The sequence below is a fragment of the Prionailurus viverrinus genome, chromosome B4 (assembly GCF_022837055.1).
Source record: "Prionailurus viverrinus isolate Anna chromosome B4, UM_Priviv_1.0, whole genome shotgun sequence".
NCBI lineage: Eukaryota > Metazoa > Chordata > Mammalia > Carnivora > Felidae > Prionailurus > Prionailurus viverrinus.
In genome coordinates this window covers 63564325-63578204 of record NC_062567.1, presented here as the reverse complement: position 1 = coordinate 63578204, position 13880 = coordinate 63564325, and the positions used below count along the sequence as shown (strand labels likewise).

The 13880-nt window shown below is 34.5% G+C and overlaps 1 protein-coding gene and 1 long non-coding RNA gene across 2 annotated transcripts in view; one reads left to right on the top strand and one right to left on the bottom strand.

Moving 5' to 3' along the window:
• Positions 1-13880, bottom strand: part of LOC125170103 (uncharacterized) — a 420734-nt gene that overhangs the window by 112128 nt on the left and 294726 nt on the right. The window lies entirely within an intron of this gene.
• The window catches only part of CPNE8 (copine 8), a 232516-nt gene that overhangs the window by 117464 nt on the left and 101172 nt on the right, over positions 1-13880 (top strand). Inside the window, exons 8-10 of the mRNA XM_047866283.1 lie at positions 33-136; positions 5157-5261; positions 6771-6812. Of these exons, the coding sequence (XP_047722239.1) occupies positions 33-136; positions 5157-5261; positions 6771-6812 (251 nt within the window). The remainder of the gene's footprint in view (positions 1-32; positions 137-5156; positions 5262-6770; positions 6813-13880) is intronic.

Below are 13880 nucleotides of genomic sequence, written 5' to 3'. Positions count from 1 at the left end.
GTTTTGAGATATTTTATTAATTTTGTTTGTAGGATGCTGTTCTGATGCAATTTTGTGCGAACAAATTGGACAAGAAGGACTTTTTTGGAAAGTCAGACCCTTTTCTTGTATTTTATCGAAGTAATGAAGATGGCAGGTAGATTTATCTTTTATGCTTTTTGACTCTATAGTAAGAATGATATTTGAATGATTAGTTTTTCTCAGAGAAGCTCAGTAAATTGATAAACAGTAACATATTTTGGTATTTTAAAAATTGATTTGATTTTTGCATCTCAATAACAATGTGTAATTTTACAAGCATTTTATATGTTTTGTGTGATGTTTAAAATGATTTTTCAGCTTCAAAGAAACATTTCCCCTGTACTTTCCCTACACTTATAATATTGCCTTAATAGTATGAAAGAGTTATATTTTTGTGGAAATCTAAAATGCTAAAACTAAGGTTTTGGGTTATAAAATTGAAAAACCATCTTTTTTGAGAAGGATTTGGATTTTATGGGTTGCTTTGTACACTGCAGGTTTGGGATTTTTTTCCCCAATAATATTTACTTAACATGCAATAACATTTGTCATTACATTTTTGTAGTTTGAATTCTTTTGGCAGTCATGATTAGATTGGTTTCTATATGGCTTGAAAATTTATCCATGGGTTGCAAGATATGATTTAATATGTATGATTCTATCATTAAATATATCTTATTTTTTCTGTTGTGATTCATATTGTTCTGTCAGTATCTGTGGGAAAGTTTAGTGGTAAAATTATGGACTAAGGTTCTATTGCCCAACTTTAAATCATGGCTTTGCTACTTAATAGCTATGAGACCATAGGCAAGGTTTTTAACCCATATGCAACTCAGTTTCCTTATCTGTAAAATGGGCTAAGAATCACAGCTACTTCACAGGGTTGTTGACAGTACTGAGTGAGTTACTACACAAAACAATGGAAGCTTGCTTAATACATAAAACATAAATGTTAGCTGTTATTGTTATTATTAATCTTATTGTATAGTGTTCCTTTTTTTGTTTTCCTGAACTGCATGCAAAGTATTAGCTAAAGGGAAAATATTATTGCACGGATTAAAAATGAAGGGAACTGAAAGATAAAAACCTGTGACTACTGCTACACTTACAAATGAAATTACCCATGTTAATGTTCTAAAACAAGTATATAAAATGTGACATAAAAATAGAATATTTGCTACTTAAAATATTGCTACTGAGCAATACATATGATGCTTTGCTCATCGTGAGATTTTTGTGGATACAACTGAGCAACTGTTGGCGATGCTGTTAGGGTGTCATATTATCACGTTTTTTTGTACTTCACTTCTATCTTGGTGGTAAAAATGCCGATGTAATTTTATCCATGTGAAAAATATGGGACAATGAAGAAAATAGGTATTTGCCAGTCATTTCAAGGGTAGAAAAAGACTAAAGAATGGTTCAAGATTTTTTAGTCACACGATAAATGAGTGTTATCTCTCCTCCTGTCTGAACTACTTATTTTCTGAACTTTCTATTTTTGTTACTAGTTTTCTTTATTTATAAATATTAATTGTATAATTAGAGAATCTCAGTCCCTCACACAAGTTATATTATGAAAATTAATTATGTGTGTAAAAATGGTAGTAATTTATTCATTACATAAAATGTAAATATTAAGAAAAGAGTACAATTAATCAAAAAAGTCTCAAGTCATTTAAAAACTGTTGCTAAAATTTGGTGAATCTCATTTCAGAAAACTTTCCATTTTATTACACACAGCAAACTAGGTCACTGTCTATATTCAAATATATATTTTAAAGCATATATGCTAGTGCATTATGTATATTTATGCTTTGTTTTGATGACTTTTGAATGAGTAAAAATGTTTTTACTCCTAACTTTTTATGTGTAAGTCTCTATTTTTAACTGCAAAGATTTTAGCTTTATTTTTAACATTTATTTGAATATGAAGCTATTTCAAAAATTGTCTGTTGCTTACTGTGTTTGAGCCTCATTTTATAAGATAGGGTAAGAGTTAGTTTTAATAGAAGCATTAATAAAGATCCTTAACAACCTATGATTATAAATTCTTATTTTCTTGCTGTCACATTTATTTAGTAACTTAAACTGTATTCATAATTAGATAACAATGTCCCCTTGGAATAGCTGCTTTTTTAGTAAAAGGTATATATAATCCTATTTGGTGTGTATATATATATATATATATAGAGAGAGAGAGAGAGAGAGAGAGAGAGAGAGAGACAGAGAGACAGAGAGAATCTATAAATATAGATATATGTATTTATGTAGCAATAAATATAGATCAATTAAGTAAGTCACTTTCTTAAGAGCAAAGGTTATCAACATATTTAATTATTATGGCTGGTTATACTATGAACATAACAGAAATTCTGATTTAACCATAAACAAAAAGACCAAAAAATTAATAAATTGTTGGGCATGTTAGTTTGAAGGTAGTCAGGCGGTTGCTCTAGCTCTATCTACCTATCCATCCATGTATCTAGATATCATCTATCTAGATATCTATCTGTCTCTACCACTATACCAAAGACTTGATATATATAAGAATATGATACAAGAAGAGAAAGTCCCTTTGTAGATTTTTAATAATGTGTTATGAAGGGAGGTGGATTCCTGTTTCTAAACAGGACAGTTGACTTTTGTACAAAATGGGTTTAAATTCCATAGGTCCACTTAAACGTGGACTGTTTTTTCAATGTTTTTATTTTTTTTTTTGAGAGAGAGAGTGAGTTGTGAGAGTAAGTGGGGGAGGGGCAGAGAGAGGGGACAGAGGATCAGAAGCAGGCTCTGCACTGACAGCAGTGAGCTCCATGTGGGGCTCAAGATCACGAATCATGAGGTCATGACCTGAGCCAAAGTCAGATGCTCAACCGATTGAGCCACCCAGGTGCCCCAGATTTTTTTTTTTTTGATACAGTACAGTACTGTAAATGCATTTTCTCTTCCTTATGATTTTTTCAAGTAATGTTTTCTTTTCTCTAGCTTACTTTATTGCAAGAATACAGTATATAATACACATACAAAATATGTGTTTATTGTTTATATTATCGGTAAGGCTTCTGATCAACAGTAGACTATTATTAGTAGTTCAATTTTGGAGGAGTCAAAAGTTACATGCAGATTTTTGACTGTGTGGTTGGTTAATGCCTCTAACCTCTGAATTATTCAAGGGTCAACTGTATATGTAATTTTGGGGGCAAAATTACATATTTTGGGGAGAGAGAGACATAGTGTGATCTGGGGAGGGGTAGAGAAAAAGGGAGACACAGAATCTGAAGCAGGCTCCAGGCTCTGAGCTGTCAGCACAGAGCCCGACACGGGCTCGAACTCACGAACTGTGAGATCATGACCTGAGCTGAAGTCAGAGGCTTAACCGACTGAGCCACCCAGGTGCCTCTCTCCCCATGAATTTTTCTTAACCATTTTTGTGTACTGTCTTTTCTCATTTGATTCCTTCTGTGTTTTTCCTGCCTATTCCTTCCTTATGTCCTTTGCCTTTCTTCCATCTTAGGTATCTCAATGACCCTTTTTTGAATCTTCTCAGTCTGTCTTCCATCTTTCTTTTAATGGCTTTTGCTCCTAAAGTGCTTTTGGGTGAGTCAACTCTGAGAACATATAACCACAGATCTGTTCTCTTGAGCTTGTGAATTTAGTGGCAGGAGTTTGTTTAGATGGGTGAGGGTACTACCAGAAAGGGGATAGCACTAATGCCATAAATCTTGTAATGAATACTTGATCCTTTTAGATTATGTTTCTATTTGATCTCTTACTAGAAATAGACTTTTCTTGACTGAGAGGAGGAAAATCAACTCAGAGCCTTTTTTGAAATGAGAGTATTTTCTTGTGGGGGTTATGTGCAGTATGTCCACTACGGTGATTATGTCATATTCTCATGTTCATGACTGTTACTGGGGTCCCTGTGTTTGAAACACTTCATTACTAAGGTCTTCCTAAGGATTGGGTTTGGGTACCATTCTGGCCAGGATAATTTCATAGCTCATGAACTTTGCATACATTTATGTTAGGCAAAAACATTTCCAGGACCTAATTGATATATGGAGATTGAATGGTTCGGTGGAAACAACATTGGAATTTGAATCAGAAAACCACCTTTAAGGCTACATAGATTTGACCTCTTATTGTGTACTCTTTAGATATATAGAGCTCATGGTTTAGATAAAGAACTATAAGCTGGGTTGTCTCACTATAAATTCATGATGTTTACCTTAAGTGGGGCCCTTAGGCCTCTTCAAGAATCCTACTTTTTAACTTAATCCACCAACTTTCCCTCTCTCCCAGACACTTGAGCACATCTGCTCACTTTCTTCTTTGCTGATGATCATGCTTCCTATTTCATAAGAAAATGGAGGCAGTTGGAGAACTTTCTCATGATCCCATCACAGCATCTCCGGTACACTCTGCCTTCTTGAATATTCCTAGAGAATGACTATCTGAGGTCCCAAGGCCAACTTCTGCATTGATGCCCAGGATCCCATCCACTTTCATCTATTTAAGGACATTGCTGTAGCCTTTCTCCCCTCTCTCTTATGCATCATAAATTGTTTCCCTATCTACTGGGACTTCTCCTTCAGTATACAACCTTGCTGTTTTTTCTTCCATCTTGGAGAGAAAAATTTAAAGTAACGAAAACCACAAACTTTCTAGGGACTAATCTATCCCCTGAAGCTGCCCCCAATTTCTCTTTACAATTAAACTCTCCAAACATATTGTTTCCACACTCTGTTTCTGTTTCTCTTTTCTGTCTTCAACCCACCCAACCAGGTTTTTGTTCTCAGCACTATAACAAGCTAATCTTGTTGGGCATACATAGATATTTTTCACTGTTTGATTTGTCATCACAATTTTTATAGAGATTATTTACAAAGCAACTTTAGAATTTATTGAATGTGCAAAAGATCGTCTTTCACAAACTTATTGCAGAATCTCATTGCTTTGTGTTGTAGTGAGCTTATCGTTAAAGTTTTAAAACAAATCTCTTTTTGCTAAATGATATACCAGCCACAGAGAGACTGACAACATTTGTTCTACACAAGAAAGAAAAAGAATTACTACTTAAGCCGTATATAATAACTGAATTATAAAAATAACTGAAAACTTTTTTTTTACAGTTTTACAATTTGTCATAAAACAGAAGTTGTCAAAAACACTCTAAATCCTGTATGGCAAGCATTCAAGATCTCAGTCAGAGCGTTATGTAATGGTGATTATGACAGGTAAAATAAATGACGACTTTTCTGAGAGTTTTGAATATTTACTATAGATTTTGTATCTGATAATCTAAGCCAAATTTAAAAAAAATTAGGGTGCTTCTTTACCTATGTAAATGTGTATTTACCAACAGACGATTTATTCAGAATTTTTGAATAGCTTTTTTTTTTATTCATGATAATTTGGGGAAGAGGGATAATTTGACTAAAGTTTGGTTAAACTGATTGATTTTCCAAGGCCAGAAATATGCAAAATGCTAAAAATACATTAAATTTTAGTTTGTTTTGACATACTATTCAAAAGTCACTGTAGAATTTTCATTGCCTCAATGCTTTAATTTGGCATTGTCTTTCTGGAGTGGAATCAGTAAATGTAGAAGACTATGACTACGTATATTATCAACTCTGAGGCGTTCTTGAAAATGCTGTTGTTATTATTATTATTATTTAACTTACATCCAAGTTAGTTAGCATTTGGTGCAGCAGTGATTTCAGGAGTAGATTCCTTGATGCCCCTTACCCATTTAGCCCATCCCCCCTCCCACAGCCACTTCAGTTCTCCATATTTAAGAGTCTCCTATGGAAAATGCTATTTGGCATCACTGTTCTCATGGATGTTGAATCATAAAAGTTATATAGATGGAGGACAGGGAGATTCTGGTGCTTTATAAGTAACTGGGTGAGGTAACCCTGAAGATCCTCCCACAATATACCTTAAGATTTCTTGACATTAAAGTTTTTTTTCTTTTTCAAATAGAAGTTGATTATGAGGTTTATAATTAAAGCCCTTACCCCCAAAGGAAAAGCAAATAAATAGAAAGTAAAAACCCAATATCTTTGCTATTTTATTTATCTTGTTACTTGAGTATTAGAAAAATGCAAATTTATTCTATTAACTAGTGTAGAAGGAACTATTGATTAGCAGCATGTCGTTAAATTTCCTTGAAAATTGAAGTTGAATGTCATTTGTATTCATTTAACAAGATCATAACTTTATCTAACTGAACTCATTTTGTAATAAAGTGGTTCTTGCAGTGTGGTTCTTGATGAGCAGCATCAGCATTACCTGGTTTAACTTGGTAGAAATTCAAATTCTTAGGCCCCAACTCAAGCCCACTGAACTGGGAACTCTGGGCATGAAGTCCAACAATTCAAGGTGTGAGAAGCTTTCCATGTGATTGTGATTCATGCTAAAATCGAGAAATCCTGCTCTAACACAATGGTTTTCAAGAGTAGGAAAGTAGTTGCAGGCCTTCTCATTGAGGAGCTATGTCAAATTCCGCATGCTGCTCCCATATACTTTCCCTATGCCTTTGAAGAATCAATAAGATTTGAAAAACCCATTTTAAGATATAAATCAAAATATAGTAATAAAATCAACAAAATCAACTTCAAACTATTTTATGAAACTTACATTATTTCATCTAAGAAAATCTGCAACTTATTTTTTAATGCTCAGTCATGTTATTTTAATCTTACTAAGTAACTTTATGTGTATGTTTTCCTCATGGACAGAACAATCAAAGTAGAGGTGTATGACTGGGATCGAGATGGGAGGTAAGACAATCTCTTCTTTTATTCTTGCTCTTGAAATTTGTTTTCTTTAAAAATATATCAATATGACCATATGTTTTAATTTTAATCTTCAGTTTGCAGATTGTGTGATGTTGCCAAATGTTACTGAGGTGCTTACATGGGATTTTAAGCATTAGTGTGATTTTCCAATTTGGAGAAGAAAATAGAGGTCTTCCTCATTTTTAGTAATATTGCAGATTTTCAACTGGGACTTGATTTTTCATTGGAAAACTTACAGATGTCTTATATAGCTGCATAGTAGTGATTCTTAAATGTCTGTGCCTCATAACTTCCCTGAAGATTCCTATAACTTTTCATGCCCTGTCATCCATGGGAACACTTGAGTACCCTTAACCCCCTAAAAAAGGCACATACCTCACAAACAAAAAAACAAAACAAAACTCTAGAATTATGTCTGGTGATTGCCAATGTTCAGAGCTCCAAAATCATGGTTTTCCTCTGCATATCACAGTACATGTTAAATACTAACAGAGAAGTTACACACTACTTTTTTCTCTTTCTTCTTTATTTTTCCACTGTTTCTACTGTTTTAAGTAGGATTGATACTGAGGTGTTTTTAAAAACTATTTTTTTAACATTTATTCATTTTTGAGAGACAGAGCGTGAGAGTGAGGGAGGGGCAGGGAGAGAGGGAGACACAGAATTTGAAGCAGGCTCCAGGCTCTGAGCTGTCAGCACAGAACCTGACATGGGGCTCGAACCCACAAACTCAGATCATGTTCTGAGCCAAAATCAGATGCTTAACTGACCCAGCCACCCAGGTGCCCCAATACTGATGTGGTTTTAAATGATGTTAAGCCAAGGGACCCAGAAATGCTCACATCTCATTTTGCCCTAGGTCATTCCTTTTTTTCTTAAATATAATTTATTATCGAATTGGCTTCCATACAACACCCCGTGCTCATCCTGACAAGTGCCCTCCTCATTGCCCATCACCCATTTTCCCCTCTCCCCCACCCCCATCCATTCATTTGCATACATGGTCCAATTGGTGACGTGGAATTTGGCCCAACTAGTATTTTCTCCTTTTTGTGGACTGATAAGGGGGGATGGAGAGAGAGGTGAAGATACTATCCCACACTTCAGCTCTCACCAAATAATTGGTTTCATTCTTCAAGTGGTATCTCAAGCATGACTGTGCTAAAGCATCCTAACACCATTTGAAGTTACTCTTTTTTTAAGTTTATTTATTTATTTTTGAAAGAGAGAGAGCACAAGTGAGGGAGGGGCAGAGAGAGAAGGAGAGAGAGAGAGAGAGAGAGAGAGAGAGAGAGAGAGAGAGAGAATCCCAAGAAGGCTCTGTACTGTCAGCATAGAGCCCAATGTGGGGGGGGGGGGGGCTCGAACTCACAAACTGCAAGATCATGACCTGAGCCAAAGTCCAGAGTTGGATGCTTAACTGACTGAGCCACCCAGGCAACCCTAAAGTTACTCTGAAAGATAATCAATTTCTACATGAGTTCTGGAGAAATCTCAGTAGAAAACATTATGTTTTCTCATAGAGACATATGCTCGCTCCATTGCTTCATTAAACTTTATTCACTGAGAAAATGAGTTTTGCACCTCAGAATAAATAGAAGAAATAATGCCAATCTGAGTAAAGCAGGACTTTATGCTTTATATCATACCCTGTTTTAAATTTTAATTGAGAATGCAACAATGGTGGCCTTTCTCTATTAGAAAATTAGGGAAATTTTAATTTGAACACTTTGAAATGAAGTGTATAAATTCAGATTTCATTTGCATCTATGACCTTTAATCTAAAATTTGCAGACATTGTAGATGTTTTATTGTCCTGCTTTGAAAAGTGAGATTTTATGACTCTCCTTCTGTCTTCCAGTCTACTTCTGAGCCACAAAAATTTTGAATAGTTTTGGAGATCAGAATTACCTTGGAATTTAATTATCATTTTTCTTTCTTTTTTGATATTGGAGTTTTGAGCATATGATTTATTGAATATTTTTAATATGCCAGGTATTCTCTCAGCATTTTTCATGTTATTCCTTATTTAATTTTCACAGTAAGAGATAGGTAGTGTATTAATACTGTTTTACAGATAAAAATAATCAAGGCAAAGAAGTAATGTGCTTAGGTCACACAAGTAACAAATGGTGGAGCCAGGACTTGAACCCTGGCAGTGTTCTTCGTCCAACAGTTCACTCATAAATAATACACTATATTTCTCTAACATTATAATTATAAATCATGGCATATAAATAAAAGCCTTCAACCTGGACATTGGTCTTACTCTATGATTCTTTGGCAATTGATAATGTTGTAATGAAGAAGAATGCAAGTACTATTTAAGAAACGTTTTAACATAAGTATGCCATTACCTAACATTTTATATTACTCAGAGAGGTGGATGAAGCTTTCCTAGGTAGCAAGTCTTATGTAACAGGAAGTTAGGAGAGGTAAATGAGTATTTCAGATTTTGAAAGAATCTTGATAGCTATCCAATTGTATAAACGAGCTGTCTTAGATTATGAGAATAAGAGCTTGGAGAACAAGTGCATGAGGGAGAGTAGAAATAGAAAGATGGGGGGATTATAGAATGTAGTTAAAGGAAGTGAAGCATTTGGGTCATTAGATTAGGGTTTTTTTTTTTTTGATATACAATGATTTACTTTTGAGACATGAATTTAGATGGAAAGAAAACATTTAGGTGTTGAAATTTGATGAACTCATCTTGTCATTGGATCTTCACCTATTGGTGGTAGTGGATCCTATGTTGATTTAATTTTAAATTCCACCTCCATATACCATCATTAACAGCATGTTCAAAAGAACTCTCAGGAGTAAGACTGTCTGACAATAAAAAGGGGATGAAGGTGGCAGGGGAAGGATTGTTAGGGGGAACTTTGAACATTCCTTGGAAATGAATTATATGATTAGCAGAATAATTGCAGGAGTGTATTATAATTTTATAACTGGTTTAATAATTTTTTAACGGGTCAAAATGCTCTTTCTTTAATCCAGAATGTAGATCCATATTTTAATCTAAGAAACTTCAGTGCATAATTTTCTATGACCCGGGTATAGTAATTAGCTTTTCAGTGTTAGCAAAATGATGTTTGAGAATGATATATAAAAAGCAAAATTAAAATAATTAAATAATTTTTGATGTCTTTCTTCTAAATAAATATGATTGATGAAATTTGAAAGGCACATTAGTCTCTAATAACAATAATGCCTAAAAGCCATAGAATACAGATACTAGTTTTATAATGTGTAGTAGTCACTGTGTAGATTGTTCTACAAGTTGATATTCCAGCTTGTGGTTACATATGCTTATGATAACATGGTTATTATACTTTCTACACACATTTTGTTTATCTGACATAATTTCCCAATGTAGATGTTCTTTCCTGAAATCAGGGTGAACATGATTTGACATTCATTATATTTCATGATACAATGTAATTATCAGCAGAAACTGTTTCCTGTTGTCTTTAGTATTTGTCACGAATCATGTACATGTATCAATTTTTAAATTCTGTATCTAGGTTGAGAACTTTTGTTTCCTCTATTTAGAAAAAAGATTATTTACTCAGTGGATTCCTCTCACCTGTTTTTGACAGCTATATCAGCATTGTCCAGTATAAATATAATGCAAATCACATATGTAATTTAAAATTCTCTAGTAGCAACATTGAAAACTAAAAATAAACCAATGAAAATGATGTAATAATATATTTTATTTAATTCTATATATGCAAAATATTATTTTAATATAGAATCAATATCAATATAATTAGTTATGAGACATTTTACATTTTTTATACTAAGTCTTTGAAATCTGGTATGTTATTGACGCTTGCAGCATACCTCATTCAGACTGACTATATTCCAGGTGCCCTATTGCAACATCTGGTTGGCAACTGTCATACTGGATAGCACCATGTAAAGTTTAATTACACCCATATAATATACATCTTAAGTAACTTTATATCAGCTCTTTGTTTTATGTTTAAATCAGTTTTATTTGTCTGTATGTCATTGTTTTGAGTGTCCCCTTACAAAGTGGGGGAAAACTGTTCAGATATCTATATTATTTTGTGTATGAATTTAACCATAGGTAACCCATAAGGTAACCTGATCTGTCAGTTCAGAGAGAATATTTCAGTCAAGAATTTAAGTGAACAATGCTTGACGGTGTTACTTGCTTACAATCACGTTTTGTTTTACTAGCTAGGGTGCTTCGGATAATTGAGGTGATAATTATATTCGCAGATTAGGAACTTCACGAAGTGGTGTGATTTGGGGTCAGAAATCTAATGGTATGTTTAACGTAATTCATCAATTTGAGATTAATTCTGTAACAAACATCTCGTGCACCCCGATGCCTACAAAAATGTGGCAATGCTGTTGCGCAAGTAACCAGTTGACATTAAAATGGGTAGCCTGAGCTAATTTGCAACAGAAGAAATATAGTCACTTGTCCTTTTCTATTTAAACACCTTGGCAGTGGTCTGAGTGCAGAGACATTGCTTGACCTTAGTATGAATAATCAGTGTAAATGTACCAATTTTCAACAAGTTAAAACCACTTTACTAAAATCGTCTCCATAATCCCCACCATTTCGTCAAGTGATGTGAAGTAAGAATATTTAAAACCTCATTTTAACAATTGAAAAGCTGAAGTGCTGAGAAACTGACTTGTCTGGGTTACAAAGCAATCAGTGGTAGTATCTTTGAAAAGCTTCAATTGCTTGAAGTAGCTTCAGCTGACTTTGTGGCTCGTTTAAAATTCAGGGAGCGTTCACAGAACAGCTCTGCGTTAAAACCTCGTGGCTCTGATGTGGGACTGATTGTAAATGGGCCACCGAGTAGATAGCTATCTCTCGAAGATGACTTCATGAAAAGGCTGAACTAGTGAGCTGCCAGTCATAAAATTTGATTCTTGAAATGTGCTGAACAAGGAGAGTAAAGGTTTTATTAGCACTCTGCATGGTGTCTAATGTAGTCATTTTATTTTTTTTTTTTAATTTTTTTTTTTCAACGTTTATTTATTTTTGGGACAGAGAGAGACAGAGCATGAACGGGGGAGGGGCAGAGAGAGAGGGAGACACAGAATCAGAAACAGGTTCCAGGCTCCGAGCCATCAGCCCAGAGCCCGACGTGGGGCTCGAACTCCCGGACCGCGAGATCGTGACCTGGCTGAAGTCGGACGCTCAACCGACTGCGCCACCCAGGCGCCCCTAATGTAGTCGTTTTAAATAGTGACACTTAGAATAAGTGCAAACTTCATTTATCTGGGAAATACCATGTAAGTGCTATCTATCATTTTCTAGTCTGTTCCCTTTGAAGATAGTTGATAAACACACTTGATGTTTTAGTTCTGCAATTATGCATCATCATGGTGTCAAATAACAGTCATTCTCGGTACAGTGCCCCACTCAAGAATTTACTTGTAAGTTGTCTGAGGCATTTATAACTCATTTAGGAGAAGCACGTGCAAACCTTTTGTAGTTTTTTCATTTATTTAAAATCTTCTCACTTACTCTAATTAAACTTTCCCTAACAATAGCTGTCTGATTGCTTGCAGTTAACCCTGAATGTCCTAAATGTGTATTCACATTTCTCGTTCCACCACCTCCACTCCTTGGAGACTTTTTAAAAATGTAGATAAATGGAATTTCATAATCTACGTGTTGTTTACTGCCATACCGTTTGTTCCTCCACCTCCTACGAATTTAGGTAATGATTTTCCTCACATATAGTTTGTGGGGTTTTGTCCCCTTTTCCCTCCAATCTATAATTCTTACCCTCATTAAAGACTGATTTAATTATGTATATGATGATATCTAAGGTGGTAATCATTTTTATATGTCTCTATGTCCTAATAGAAATTCTATTAACTAATTTTGGAAGAAATTGTTATTGAGCATTTATGATGCACTAAACAATTTGTCAGGCTAGTGAAAATACACAATTCTAATCTTTATACAAGAATATTTTAATTTTCTTTAATGTGTTTTATATGTCCTTCCATTTCTGTGTTAATTTTTGCCTGTTGGTTTTCTGTTCTGGTCCAATTTAAATTAAAAAAAAATTTTTTTTAAATGTTCATTTAATTTTGAAGGAGAGACAGAGCATGAGCAGGGGAGGTGCAGAGAGAGAGGGAGACAAAGACTCTGAAGCAGGTTCCAGGCTCTGAGCTGTCAGCACAGAGCCCAACGTGGGGCTCGAACCCATGAATGCTGAGATCATGACCTGAGCCTAAGTCAGACGCTTGACTGACTGAGCCACCCAGATGCCCCTCAACCCAAGTTAAATAGTCTCAAATTGTCTGAAAGCTTTTCCTATACATCTAAATTCATTTAATCCCTCTCTTTTGTGTATTGTGTTTACCATTTAGGAATGCTAATTAGCATATCTAGCATATTATGATTTATGCTGAAATTTTGTTTCTGCTTTAGCTGTCATATTAAATTGTAAACTCCCTGAGGTTAAGGACTGTATTTTGTCTTACTGTTTCCCACAATGTAAGTTACAGTGTCTTTAATGGAGTAGCTTCTTGTGTTATTTCAATGTTACAGAAGAGAGTATTTGAAATAACTCTGTTGTCTTTCTGATAAACACACAATCCTCTATCAGTGATGGTTATTTATCTTCTCATTTCTGCCCTTTACTTGAAATTATGAAATTATCTTGAATGATGTTAGCGATTATATCTCTTTAGTTGAAACTTCAGGCAGTAATTAATTCAGCTGTCATTTTCTCACTTTTTAAAAACTATTTGTAGACACCTTCGATTTTTTTTTTATTTAACAAAGAAACTGAGTCTATTTAATTATGTCCAATGTGAATTAATCATCAACTTCACTGCTAAATCTGCCTTTCCTCTCGTAGGTTTTATTTTATTGTGAGATTACCAGGGGTGATATTCAAAATGTTTATCAACCGTCAAAACAGATGACAGCTGTGCAATTAAAATATGTCCCTGGAAACCCTCTTCTTTGCCAGGGTCAACTGTTTAATTGTTGGATTATAGGGTGACCTGGGGAGCCCTAGGGAAGGTCCTTGG